Source organism: Archocentrus centrarchus, chromosome 14, assembly GCF_007364275.1.
Source record: "Archocentrus centrarchus isolate MPI-CPG fArcCen1 chromosome 14, fArcCen1, whole genome shotgun sequence".
Taxonomy (NCBI): domain Eukaryota; kingdom Metazoa; phylum Chordata; class Actinopteri; order Cichliformes; family Cichlidae; genus Archocentrus; species Archocentrus centrarchus.
The window spans coordinates 37,380,993-37,395,312 of NC_044359.1; the positions used below are offsets into that span (position 1 = coordinate 37,380,993).

Here is a 14,320-nt window from a genome sequence, read left to right on the forward strand (position 1 = left end):
AACTCAACAGGAAAAATCTTTAGTTTTATTTTTATGTTAAAAACTAAACTTCATGATCTTTTTGACCAAGAATAGAGTGCAGCAAAATTTCCAAGCATAAAGTCATTAATCCTTTAGTGCTCTTAATATTGTATGCTCCAAAGAGTTGTATGCTCCAAAGAGTAAATGCCCTCCAAAGAGGGCATTTACTCTTTGGAGGGCATTTACTCTGGGTGCTTACCTTTGTTTCCAATGATGTATTGCTATGCCTAATCTAGAAGCATTTCCACACTACCAGGACATCGCTGGTCCAAAAGTTGGAACTTACCTGTTGTTATAGGCGGGGCTGCTGCTGCAAGTAAAGCCAGCCAAAAAAAATACCTTTGGTTTCGGTGCCTAAACCCCAACCTTTAATATTTTTTGAAAGAAAAAAAAATATATCTCTGCTGCATCTGTTCTACACCAGACCATGTTTATTTTTTGCACAGACATGGCTCCCTGTACTGTTGTTTGCCTCCTCTATACAAACCTAATATTTGTCATTGTTCCATTCAGAATTATAACATCTCACATTGAAAAGTAATTTGCTGGTGGAGGCAGAGACAGCATGCTGAGATAAAAACACGTTTTCTAGCCAGTCGTGTCGCACATGAGAAAAACATCTAAGCATGGCAGCGACCAACATGACAAGAGCAACAGCTGGATCGGAAGTGTAAACGTGCCGGGGTTGGGATCAACAGGATTATGCCAGTATCCATATCGAGGACACTGTTCTGTCATAATCTTCAGATCCAACCACCACATTCTGTCTGCCATGATTTTCTTCCTATGGAAATAACCCAGACCCGTGTTATATAATGCTACATCACAGTCTGTTGAAATATGGGCTGGTTCTCATAAGGTACCAACACAGAAGTGCCCTTCTGCCATGCCTTGATAAAAGAGGTACATGATAAGGTCTTGATGTGTCCCCTTGTGGAGGTATGAGTTCTGCCACCTGCACCGTAGACCCGTCTCTCCATGCATTCAATAAATCCAGCATGTTACCAAGTGATTGAATGTCTGCTCCAATCCCTGCCACAGCTGACCCCACTCTTCAAACCGCAAGTGACATCAGAGACGGACACCCGGTACTTTGATGAGGAGTTCACAGCACAAACAATCACACTCACTCCCCCAGATAAGTGTAAGCATCTTCTTGTTGGAGCTGTCAGCACTGATCGTTTCAAAGTCAGTATCAGGTTTCGTTGTCACTGACTTATCCTGACTTCTTGTTACAGATAACAGTGTGGACTTTGAGGACCCCATCCACGAAGCACATTTCCCCCAGTTCTCCTATTCTGCTAGCATAAGAGAGTGATAGCACCTCTGCCACATACTGTCATACACAAACACACACAAAAAAAGAAACAAAAAAACCTTAAAGCTTGAATACCTTGGCCACAATCATACAGCCATATAAATGACAAGAACATACATTTTTAAAGAGGTTTTGTATATCGCAGGATTTCAGTGCCTTGCTTGGCAGCTGTTGTTTTGTAAAACCTCCTTGGTCCACACAAAGGAAAAAGTCTGGGCTCAGTGGCTATACTGTAGCAAAATGAACATCAGAACTTCATAGCTGCTGCAATTTGTAACATTTTTTATATTCTTATGAAAAAGCCATATAGCTTCCCATGACACTTGCAAGTGCTCTTCTTCACAATTGATAGGCAGGCTTGTATATGAAGGAGGGAGGAGAGCAGCAGTCAGTCTGGTATTCTTTGTTAGTGTGTGGGTTTATTTTATTTTAGTTTTTTTTTTAGAAAACAGGGGCATCAAAATCCAAACCTACTGCCATCAGTTTAGTCAGAATGAGACTGGGAGAGCAGGAGGAACAGCAGGTGAACTGATAACACATCATGATCAAAGTGTCTTCATGGAGATCAGCTTTGACAAAGTGCAATATAAGGTGTTAGACAGAGGCTGTCTGTTTTTGCTTAAGTTGTATGCAGTGATATTAAAGCACTTGTATATTTTTCATCTCACTTTATGAACTTAACAGATTAACAGATTTGTTAAGGGCAACACAGAAATCAGTGACAGTTAGGGATACCCTAATGAACAGGGTTATGTTATTTGTTGTGTTTTAAAATTCTAACACATCTTTGATTTTTCTTGATCGGTCAAACAGACCATGTAATTTAAGAGGTTCATAAAGTGCTTAAAGATTATTTTTTTTAATTTTCTGGGATTCAGAAATATACTGACAGGGGTCCTGCTCATTATATGTAACACCAGATAGAAATGGTAAATGGACTAGTTCTTATATAGCGCTTTTCTACTCTGTTTGAGCACTCAAAGTGCTTACACAACACATTTACCCCCATTCACACCAGCACTTCCATGATTATCTAAACGTAAGTGCTTTAATTATCTAACATTCACACTCCAGCGCTTGCGTCGGAGAGCAACTTGGGGTTCAGTATCTTGCCCAAGGATACACTGGCACGCAGCCTGGAATCGAACTGCCGACCTTCCGATCAGTAGGTGACCTGCTCTACCTCCTGAGCTACAGACACCCCCAGATATACTGGTTGAGACATCTGTCATCTTGTATTGACCCCCCACCCCCGTTTTGTTTTGTTTTGTTTTTCGTTTTGTTTTTCGTTTTGTTTTGTTGTTTTGTTTTTCGATTTGTTTTGTTTTTCGTTTTGTTTTGTTGTTTTGTTTTTCGTTTTGTTGTTTTGTTTTTCGTTTTGTTTTGTTTCACCACACTAATTAATGTTTCTGCTTGTTACTGGAATGTTTTGTTTGTGGGTTTCATTGTGGTGCATTTTGCCCTCTTTGAAAGTATTAGTGGGTATTAGCTCAAAAGGAAAACATAACAGGCTACTTTTTAATAAAGAGTATTGGGGATGGTCACGTGCAGATGTTCACAAATTTAAAAAAAAAATAGGTGTGATAGAAACTTCACAACATAAACCATCGCACCATCTGTTGATCTTTGTCAGCACTTAATGATTTAAAGCAGACCTTGGATTTTCTTGGATAGCTCATTTTCATAATATAAGCTGGATTGCTGTCAAATTTTGTCTTTTGCCCTGAGTATCAAAGACTGGTAGATATCAACAGTTTGCATCAAATGTCTGTTCCGATGCAGATGAGCGACAATTTTAAGGAAAAACTGGAACTTTTGATCCCTACAGTGAACTCTGTTCTGCTGCTTTTTTGTTTGTTTGATTGTTTGTATGCTGTGACCTTCACAGTCAAAGGGAGCCTCCATATCTGGATAAAATCTGTCATGTAAACCTTCTGGAGTAAGATTAGAGAAATCTAAAATGGCATTTCCATAAATCGACCCAAGCCTGGCTGCTTTTTTCTTGCAAGAGAAAATAGTTGTCATTGATACATTTTAAGTTGGGAGAATATCACACAAATATAGAATACCCCGATTTTAGGCACTCATTACTGATCACATGTAATCTTCTACCACCCCATATGCTATTAGGAGACAAATGTGTAACTGCCACTAAACAATTATATTACAAGGGACGTGGATATAACAAAAACAGTAGGAATGTCCATTAAGTTGACTTCACCTGAGATGAAGTCACTTATGCATCCTGCCAGCCCTTCGAGGAGGAAATCCCCACTTCTAATCTAAAATTGGCTGATTAACATTTTGATAATCTAGGGTTTCTTAGCTGGTCCTCTCATTATTACAGAAAATTCCCACATACCTCTTTGAACAACATTTTTAGTTTTGCTTTCTCAGGTCCTTGCTATTATTGGCTCATTGAGGAATAAATGATAATATATAAATGAGGGGATCTGCATTGGACTCAATGATTGTACCAGGTAATTACAAAAGATAGACGTGTCACTTTTTATTGCTTTGTGCTTTTAGAATTTTAGTCTCTTAACTGTGTGTTAGGTCTTTGTAGCCTTTATATAAAATTTGTGGTCTCCTCAAACCACCATCTTATATCATTGCATGTTTGAAGCCATGGCACTTCCCATGTTTATTGTGCGCCCTCCTGGCTTCTCAGTGTTTGTCATATTGTCTGCATTTTCCTGCTGCAATGTTTCAGTGCACACACACTCTCAAAGCAGAAACGTCGGCAGGTTTCTCCTTCCCAGGAGTGGACTTCAAAGCAAATTCGCCCCAACGTCAGACAAACGAAACTGCAGAAACATCAAGAGCTATATCTGAGACTCTGCAGGACTCAATTAGCCTGTTACATGTTGAAGTTCATGACAGTACAGTTAGTAAAAGAATATCTATGGAGGGGTTGCCGGGAGAAAGCTTCTCTCTAAAAATGGCATAGCAGCATGGCTTAGGTTCACGTAGGTGGACTGAACAAACCAGCAGTTGTCTGGAACAGTGTCCTTTTGAACAGAGGAGACTAAAGTGGAGATGTTTGGACATAATGCACAGTGCCACATTTGGCAGAAACCAAACAGCATATCAGTGCTGTGAAGCAGGTGGAGGAAGGATGGTGACTGGAACTTGTTTGCAGCCACAGGACCGGGGCATTGCACTCAACCATGAACTCGTCTGTACACCAAAGTGTTCTGTAGTCAGATGTGATCTGTCCAACAGCTAAAGCTTGGCTGAAATTGTAGACATAAGAAGAGTGGGCCAGAATTCCCCCACATCTGGTCTTTGCCTTATGATATGAAGTGCATTGAGGCAACTGTTGTGAATTGGCACAAAATAAATCAAATTGAACTGAAGATGTGAGACGCTGATAATGCCACACAGAAAAGGATCATTTTCAGGTTATTGCTGCTAAAGTGATTTCTACAAGCTACTGAAAAATAGAGTGGGGTGTACACAGTCTTTCACTGGACTGCATAGAGTCTTGTGAAAACTTCTTTTTGCCACATATATTTTTTGAGATTTAGAGCTTACAGTGGTGACTTGAAGCTTTTATATGATTCTCGAGTCTTTGCCCAACATTGCATCTATGCTGGTAATGAATGAAGAGTTGGTGCACACCGCCTACTCAACCTCCCTTTGCTGATAGAGCTTTCCTCCACATATCTGTTTAGAAATAATTTATTTTTATCTTTTGGTTTGACCTCTACACTCGCTGTTTTCCCTTATCCTTCCTATATCCTGGACCTCCCGCAAAGATCTCCGATAATATAATGTTTGGAAGTAATGTATGTGTTGTCAAATTGTTTTATCCAAGAGATTCAATTTTGTGTATGAATGTAATTCTGAAATATATCTTTTGACTGTCTCAATTCATTTGGGTCTTCATTATTTTAATCATTTCAGATATTCCCAGTGGGTCATGTCATGCAATGTACCTGCATTTATATAACACTTGGCTAGTTTTAGCGGTCTCAGAGAACTTCAGACTACAGGTTGCATTTTAGCTATACATCTAACAACTAGTTAATTAGCACCAGGCCCTTAATGTGATCACTGAGAGGCCTTTCAGAAGATGGGGAGAGGTTCACCACTCTGGGCTAATAGTTCAATAGTAATAACATTTTTCAACATAAAATTGCAAATTATTTGCACATTGATCAAAGATTCTGTGTATCTAGAAAAATTCTCTGCTAGAGAAAAGGTTGAAAACTGATAATGAATAGCTGTGATGTTAAGACCCTCAGCACTGCATTAATAGCTGGTGGTGGAAATGGGGTTAAAAGCACCATTTGTCACCTGAAGTTAAAACTCTGCAATGCAAAGGGGAAAAAATATACACACCATAGACAATTGTGTGCATCACTTTCTATAATATACTGAATTGTAACATTCTTTTTTTCCCCATCAATATTCCTGTATGGTGACCGAGGGGGTTATACTGCTCAAAACAAATTAAAGGAACACGCTGAAAACACATCAGATCTTAATGTGGAAAACAGTCATGCTGGATGTCTGTGGAGCGGGTAATGTTTTAAGAATGCCACATCCTTTGATGGAAAATCAAAATGATCAACCTACAGGGGTTTGAAGTCAAAGACACTGAAAATTAAAGTGAAAAAAATGATGCGGCAGGCTAATCCATTTTGACCAAATTTCATTGCAGCAACTCAAAATGGTACTCAGTATGCCCCACACGTGCTTGTATGCATGGCTACCAATGTTGTGGCGTGCTCCTAATGAGACGACAGATGGTGTCCTGGGAGATCTTCAGCCAGATCTGGTCCAGTGCATTACTGAGCTCCTGCACAGTCTAAGGTGCAACCTGGATGGACCAAAATGTGAGCGAATTTGCATATAAGGAATTATGGCCAATATATAATAGTATAGATTTTAGTATTCTACATAGGTCTTCCTTTTTAGAGGATAAATCAGCCACCTCCTCTCCAGCCTCCACCTGCCCTACGAGTCACACTAGTCTGCTCTCACCCCACCACCGGACCCAGGAAACACCCCGCCAGTCCAGATCCTGACAAGTCGCCCCCAGGCCTCGCTCTCTGAGACGCACCAGTAAACTCGTTCACTCCTTTAAATGCGCCTGCCTTTGGCCCAGGTTAATGCTGTTCTCCCTTCCTCACCATAAATTCTTCATGCATTACCAGACACACCCCGCGGTCTCGCCTCGTTTTCTCTCCTGCGTATGTTTTTGTGTTTGTTCAAATGAACCTTGTTAACGTGAACTGCCATCTCTGCTTCTTGGGTCCAACCTTCCTGGCCATCATGACAGAAGAATCTGCCAAGACTGTGGACCCAGTGGACTTGGCAGTTCTCCGTACCGCGATCACTTGCCTGGGCGCAATCTTAGGTGAGCATGCCCAGGCTTTATCTGTTTTAGTTCAGGAGACTGGTCAAGCTTCCCAGCATCTAGAGCAATTAGATTCTTTATGGACAGTTCTTTCAAAGCTTTCTTTTACTCCTGCTTCTACGGCTGCAGTGCCGGCCAGTCCTCCCAGTTTCCTCTGCTTTCTTAGGAGCGGCCTTTCTTCCCCCAGCCTAGAACTGTTCCGGGGTGAATTAAGCCATTGCAGAGATTTTCTGTTCAAATGCGGTCCAGGAAAGTTCGCTAATGATTGTGTTAAAATATCACACTTTGTGAGTCTTCTCCGTGACCGGGCACCAACGTGGACTTGGGCCTGTCTTCAATCATCCCCTACGGGGATGTTTATTTTCCCGTCACCACCCACAAACCAATGGGCAAACTGAACGTGCCAACCAAGAGCCCAGGGCAGCACTCCGCTGCTTCATGTCTTCAAGTCATCCTGCAGCACGCACCTTCCATGGATAGAATATGCACATAATATTCACACATCCGCTGCCACTGGACTTTCTCCGTTTGAAGCCTCACTAGGCTGCCAGCCTCCTTTTTTTCCCTCACAGGACGGTGAGCTCTTTGTCCCATCGGTTCTGTCGGCGGGGTTGGAGACAGACTAAGGAAGCCCTCCTACATACTGCGGAGAAGAACCATCACATTGCCGACCGCAAGAAGAGAACTCCCACTCCCTGTTATCGTGTAGGTCAGGAGGTCTGGCTGTCATCGCAGGATATGTCCCTGAAGGCTGCCACTCGGAAGCTTGAACCCTGGTACCTTGGACCCTTTAACGTCGACAAGATCATCAACCAGTCTGCCATCTCCCTTAATCTGCCCTCCTCCATGAAGGTGCACCCGACCTTCCAGTTCTCACAGGTCAGGCTTCCAGTCCTCACGAATTTTTTAGTACTTGGATGAAAATCTTTTGCAGTTAATCTTGCCTGAAGTCTATAACTCATGGGATGCTCTGACAGGCCTATCCAGCAGCCCTCAGTTGCTTGTTTGTGTATCTCGCTGTTGTATTGTGACACACCATCCAATTATTTTTGCAGCATTTTGTTGAATATAAGCAGAGTGTACACTTGTAATATCCTGCTACTTCTATCAGGAAACACATCATCAGTAAACACTAGTGACCCACTTCCACTGGCAACCACACATGGCCATGCTAGAACATTGCCTCCAACATGTCTGACAGATGATATGGTATTCTTTACATCATGAGCTGTTCCTTTCCTTCTCCATACTTTTCTCTTCCTATCATTCCTAGATGTTTTCTGGCAAAATCCAATCAGGCTTTCCTGTTAATGAGTGTAACCAGTGATTTGCACCTTGTTATAGACCCTCTATATTTACATTCATGAAGGTGTCTCTTGATTGTAGGCTTTGACAATGACACAGTCCCCTTCAAGAGTGTTCTTGCCTTGGCTAGATATGATCATTCACTCTGGTTGACTTCTGTGGTTTTCCAGGCCTTTTTGATCTGACCAGCTGATCTGGCTTATCTGCATTCCTTACTTCATATCAAGAGTTCCAGTGAACCAAACACAAATTTTTTTCATCGAAGTCTTTTTATTGTTTTTTTAAGTAAACACAAAACAGCAACTGAGACACAAACCACAAAGATCCCTCCCACCCCACCCCTCCTATACCGGGTCTATTACACCAGGGGTATTCAACTCCAGGCCTCCTGCAGCTTTTAGATGTGTCCCTGATCCAACACACCTGAATCAAATGGCTGAATTACCTCCTCAGTATGCAGTCAGGTTCTCCAGAGTTCTGCTAATGACTTCTATGTTCGACTCAGGTGTGTTGAAGCAGAGACACATCTAAAACCTGCAGGACACCAGCCCTCGAGGCCTGGAGTTGAATACCCCTGTATTACACTAACGTGTACACATCTTGTGCTTGTAAAACAACAAATATTAATCTCAGGTTTGTGCATATATAATACAACCAACAACTGACCATCACACAAATTTGTCTGCTGAAATACATTCAAAATAAGATAAAATTGGCTGTCAGGTATCGTAGAATTTTTTTAACATATCCCTTGACTGTGTATCTAATCTTCTCCACATGAATGTAACGCATAACCGCTCTTATCCAGTGTCCATATACCGGAGGATGTGGATCTTTCCATCTACACAGAATCAGTCTGTTGGCCAGAAGAGAGCAAAAGGCTATCATATTTCTCTGATATTTGCTGAGAAAAACATCTGCTGGGGCCATTCTGAAGAGAGTGATGAGTGGCGACGGGTGAATAATTTGTCCAGACACTCCTGAAAATGGTCCAGAATGTATGTAAAAGTGTCACTGGAATTTGTTTACAGTGATCACATGTCAGATCCAAGTCCTTTTTAAACTTGTACAATTTGTCTTTGGACCAATGTAGACAGTGTACTACCTTGAATTGAACTACTGCCTGCTGTGCACTGATTCCAGATTTTTACTGTGTGAATTACCACTGGGTAGAAGTATATGTTGAGACTGGTTGATTAAAAGGTAAATGGAAGCAGAATAAAGCAGAGAGAGAACTAGATGCAACTGAGCTCCTTTCCAAGGCCACCTAACTTGGAACAGGAGTGTTCTTTTTTAACCAATACAGTAAGATTCTAATGTTAGCCGCCCAGTAACAGTACATAAAGTTAGGGGATCACATGCCTCCAAAACTACTTTTTATTCCAAACAAATGTTGATAACTCGCTGTCCAAACTGGAAAAGAAAGATTTAGTAAGAATCAGTTGCACACTCTGAAATAGATAAAGTAATTTAGGCAGTATGGTAATTTTGATTGAATTGATTCTTCCCCCAAGGGAGAGAGGTAGGGATTCCCACCTAGCAATATCCTGCCGAAGCTTCACCAAGAGAGGTAGATAATTTGCCTTATAAAGTTCTTTATAGGTTTGAGTTATCTAAATACCCAGGTATTTAAATTTTTTAGAACATATTTTAAAAAGGAACAGAGCCTATAGGCTTCCCTTCTCTAGATGTCACAGGCATCAGCTCACTTTTTTGAAGATTAATCTTATAGCCAGATGTTCTCCCAAATTTTTGAAGATAAGTAACTCAAGGAGACTAGACGTAGGGTTTGAAATATACAAAAGTGCGTCGTCAGCATATAAGGAAACTTTATGTTCAGTGCCGAACCGAATTATACGTTTAATCATCGAATTTTGCCGCAAAGCTACAGCAAGCAGTTCCATCGCAAGTGCGACTAGAAGTGGAGAGAATTGGCACCCCTGCCTCGTACCACATTTCAATTCAAAATAGCTGGACAGGTTGCAATTAGTGCATACAGCCGCCACTGGCGAGGTATATAGCAACTTCACCCATGATATAAATTTAGGACCAAAATTAAACACCTCTAAAGTCTTAAAGTAATTTCACTCCACCCGGTCAAACACTTTCTCAGCATCTAACGGTAGTATGATCTCACAGTTTTGGCCAGGTGGGATGGGAGTGTATAACACATCAAACAGCCACCTAATGTTAAAAAAGGATTGGTGATTTTTAACAAATCCTGTCTGGTCAGGTGAGACAATTGTAGGGATAACCCATTCAAGTCTCTTGGGTAACACTTTAGTAAGGATTTTTGAGTCTGAGTTCAGAAGCGAAACCAGGCAAGATGAGCTGCAGTTTAAAGGGTCTTTCTCCTTCTTTAATAGCAAAGAGATAATAGAGGAAAAAGCAAGTCAGAAAATTTCTTTAAATATTCTGTTGGGATGCCATCCGCCCCTGGAGACTTTACATTTAGCATATTTTGTAATTGCAGAGTTTATTTCCTCTAGAGAGGGATCTATCTCCAGCTCATTAAACAGGTCTGAACTTACTGAAGGGATTTTAACATCCTTAAAAAAAAGAATCCTCTAATTAAGCTGGCTAAATGATGCCTCAGAGGTCTACAGTGATTGGTAAAATGTACTGAAACACATATTAATTCCAGCATTATCGCAACATTTTACACCTTGGTCATCATTTATTGCGAAGATATCCTGGCCAGCTGAACGCTGCCGTAGCTGTTGTGCAAGTAGACGCCCAGCCTTTCACCATGCTTGTGGTAACCATGCCAGTGACGTGCGGTGAGGGTCGTGACTGGTGAGGCACTGACGTCATCACATCAGATTTACAAACATATAGCTTATTCACCATTTGATTGGCAACAGTTGTTTTGTTTAACATTAACATAGTCTGAAGCAAACCTTTTAGCTCCGGTGTTGGTCTTCCTTTAATTATTATCTTCTGCTTCGATTGAAAGTCCAGTTTAGAAAATTTCAGTTGAGTTATGTAATCTTCCATGTTGAACATAAGGCCAAGCAACAGGAAAAACTAACTGGCCTTGCTAACTGTTTATGGTAGCTTGCCGCCGAGGAGTCGTAGAGTCCCTGGGATCACCAGCGCCCCCTACCATGAGGCACGAGAACTGCGTGCCTCACCTAGTGTCTCTTCGCAGCAGTTTCATGATCGTTCAACACAAGAATGCATTACACACACATACAGTTGTTAATGAAAAAAACAAAAAAAAAACTGTGCATTATATACACCAGCTAAAATATGGAAATTTAGTTCATATAGTAAAAGTGTTAGAACATTTTAATAGCCACATGCAAAGGGAAAGTAATCCGGTCTCACTGCATAGCATGCCAGCACAGTTAGTAGTCATTGGCAATGACTATACTGAGCCGCACCACGGATTGCGCAATCCGTGGTGCGGCTCGCCGGGCTGGTGCCTCACCGTTCGTCTCTTAGTATTTGACCGGCAAATGCGAAAATTCAGCGATTTTGAAAAAACTAATCTAAAAATGGTGTAGTTAAATGGAAAAGAACTTTAAAATACAAATCACTGAATGAATATAACCATTTAATTTATTTTTTAATTTTATATTTATTATATTTATATATAATTTTATATTATAGGCAGCACGGTGGCGCAGTGGTTAGCACTGCTGCCTCACAGATAGAATACCATCTGGAAGGCCTGGGTTCGATTCCACCTTGGCCCAGGCCTCTCCCTCTCTCTGTGTGGAGTTTGCATGTTCTCCCCGTGCTTGCGTGGGTTTCCTCCGGGTACTCCGGTTTCCTCCCACATTCCAAAGACATGCACTTACTGGGGTTAGGTTAATTGGCTATTCTAAATTGCCCATAGGTGTGAATGTGTGTGTGAAAGGTTGTTCGTCTCTCTGTGTTGGCCCTGTGACAGGCTGGCGACCTGTTCAGGGTGTACCCTGCCTCTCGCCCTATGACAGCTGGGATAGGCTCCAGCCCCCCCCGCGACCCTGAACAGGATAAGCGGAAGCAAATGGATGGATGGATGGATTTCCACGATGACAGGTGAGGCCGTGCCTCACCTGCCTCCCCTGACTGCACGTCACTGAACCATGCCTATATTTGGATATTAAATACTCCACCTGCTGGGTAGATAAGATGTTCAATTCAGTTTGGAGTAACAGATGTTTCTTTAGTAAGTCTTGTGAACAAGAGTGGCTGTATTCTCTAACTGTAAAATCTTATCTGTTAGCTGTCTTAGCCGCCCTGTGCCTTTCTTCTTTTTATTTGCACAGTAAAAGATGACTTGACCCCTCAAGTAAGCCTTTAATGACTCCCAAACAGTGCCAAGAGGCATCCCACGCATTTGAGTAACATCATTAAAAAATTGCAAATGCAAATTTAACACTTGGAATCAATTGGAGATCTACAAATCCAATTCCAAAAATGTTGAGACACTGTCGTAAATAAAAACAGAATGCAATGATTTGCAAATCTTATAGACCATATCCTTCCTCCTCCACAAGACCCTTTCACACATAGACACTGGTAAGGGGAACTATGTGAGAGTGCTGTTTGTAGATTACAGCTCAGCATTCAACACCATAGTTCCCTCTAGGCTGGTCTCTAAGCTGCTGGACCTGGGCCTGGGCCCATCCCTGTGCAGGTGGGTTCACAGCTTCCTGACCAGCAGACCACAGGTGGTACGAGTGGGTCACCTCACCTCATCCTCCCTCACCCTCAACACTGGATCCCCCCAAGGCTGTGTGCTCAGCCCTCTGCTGTACTCACTGTACACCCATGACTGCGAGGCCACGTCAGAGTCCAACGTCATCATCAAGTTTGCTGACGACACTGCTGTTGTGGGACTAATCTCTCACAATGAGGAGACAGCCTACAGGAGAGAGGTCTCCCGCCTGGAGAACTGGTGCCAGGAGAACCACCTCCTGCTCAACGTCAGCAAAACGAAGGAACTGATCGTGGACTTCAGCAGGAAGCAGCAGAGGGACTACCATCCACTTGTCATCAGTGGTGCTGAGGTGGAAAGAGTGGACACCTTCAAATACCTGGGAGTGACCATCTCACAGGACCTGTCCTGGACTCATCACATAAACATCACTGTGAAGAAGGCCAGACAGCGTCTCTACCTCCTCAGGCGGCTGAGAGACTTCAAGCTCCCACTCAAGGTGCTCAGGAACTTTTACACCTGCACCATCGAGAGCATCATGCGTGGGAGCATCACCACCTGGATGGGAAACTGCACCAAGCAGGACTTCATGGCCCTAAAAAGGGTGGTTCGTTCAGCTGAACGGACCATCAGAACCACCCTCCCCAACCTGCAGGACATTTACACCAAGCAGTGCAGGCTGAGGGCCATGAAGATCCTAAAACAGCCCAGCCACCCCGGACACTCTCTCTTCTCCCTGCTCCCATCCGGCCGGCGTTACCGCTGCCTGAGGACTAAGACTGAAAGGTTGAAGAAGAGTTTTTACCCACAAGCCATCCGTCTGCTCAACTCTGAGCCCTAACTGGACCATTATTGCACAATGTAAATATTATAATTTATAAAAGTGTGTATAGTGTATAGTATATAGAGTATAGTGTGAATTACTTTTTTTTTTTTTTTATTCTTCTTATTTATATGTGTGTGTATATATGGTTGCAGGTACAAAATACATTTCACTGTGCATTGTACTGTGTATAACTGTGCATGTGACAAATAAACACTATCTTAATCTTAATCTAATCTGTTCACAATAAAATGTAGAAAACAATGAGAAAATGTAACCTTTAAAAAAAAAAAACTGCTCATTTCGAATTACATGGCAGTAATGTTTCTAAAAATTGTGACACAGTAATGTTTTTAATGTTGGCCTGCTTTCCCTCTCCTTTTAACAACAGTCCAAGAACTGACATCAGTTGCTGGACTTTCAGGAGAGGTGAAAGGTATGGACTGCCAGCAGGCCAGTTCAGAAAACTCTTCTATTGAGTTTCAATAGCTGCAGTGTGTCATTTTTCTTTAGGCTGGAGCCTATACCAGCTGTCATAGGACAAAAGGCAGGATGCCCTCTCTCCAGGCTGTTTTTGTTTTTTGTTTTTTTAATGGCTAACTCATTAAAAAAAAAAAACAACTCTTAAGAGCCAGCTGTACTGCACATTACTGCTAGGCAAAATCTGATATTGTTAGCAGACAAGAAAACAAATGTGCCAAATTTTATATATTAAATACAGGAAATATTTTGTAGCCCACAGCATATAAAGGGGCACTGAGAACAGCTTGGCTGAAGTGAATAAACCACTTTAAAAGTCACGCTCTTGATACAGTTTCTCATCAGTGATTAAAG

The 14,320-nt window shown here is 41.9% G+C and overlaps 1 protein-coding gene across 3 annotated transcripts in view; it reads left to right on the forward strand.

Annotated features, from left to right (window-relative positions):
- The window catches only part of LOC115791558 (RAC-beta serine/threonine-protein kinase-like), a 28,816-nt gene extending 23,598 nt beyond the window's left edge, over positions 1–5,218 (forward strand). For all 3 annotated transcript variants that reach the window (XM_030745668.1, XM_030745669.1, XM_030745667.1), the window contains exons 13-14: positions 1,063–1,165; positions 1,260–5,218. In XM_030745668.1, the coding sequence (XP_030601528.1) occupies positions 1,063–1,165; positions 1,260–1,339 (183 nt within the window). In that variant the 3' untranslated portion in view covers positions 1,340–5,218. The remainder of the gene's footprint in view (positions 1–1,062; positions 1,166–1,259) is intronic.
- Positions 5,219–14,320: the final 9,102 nt, after the last annotated feature.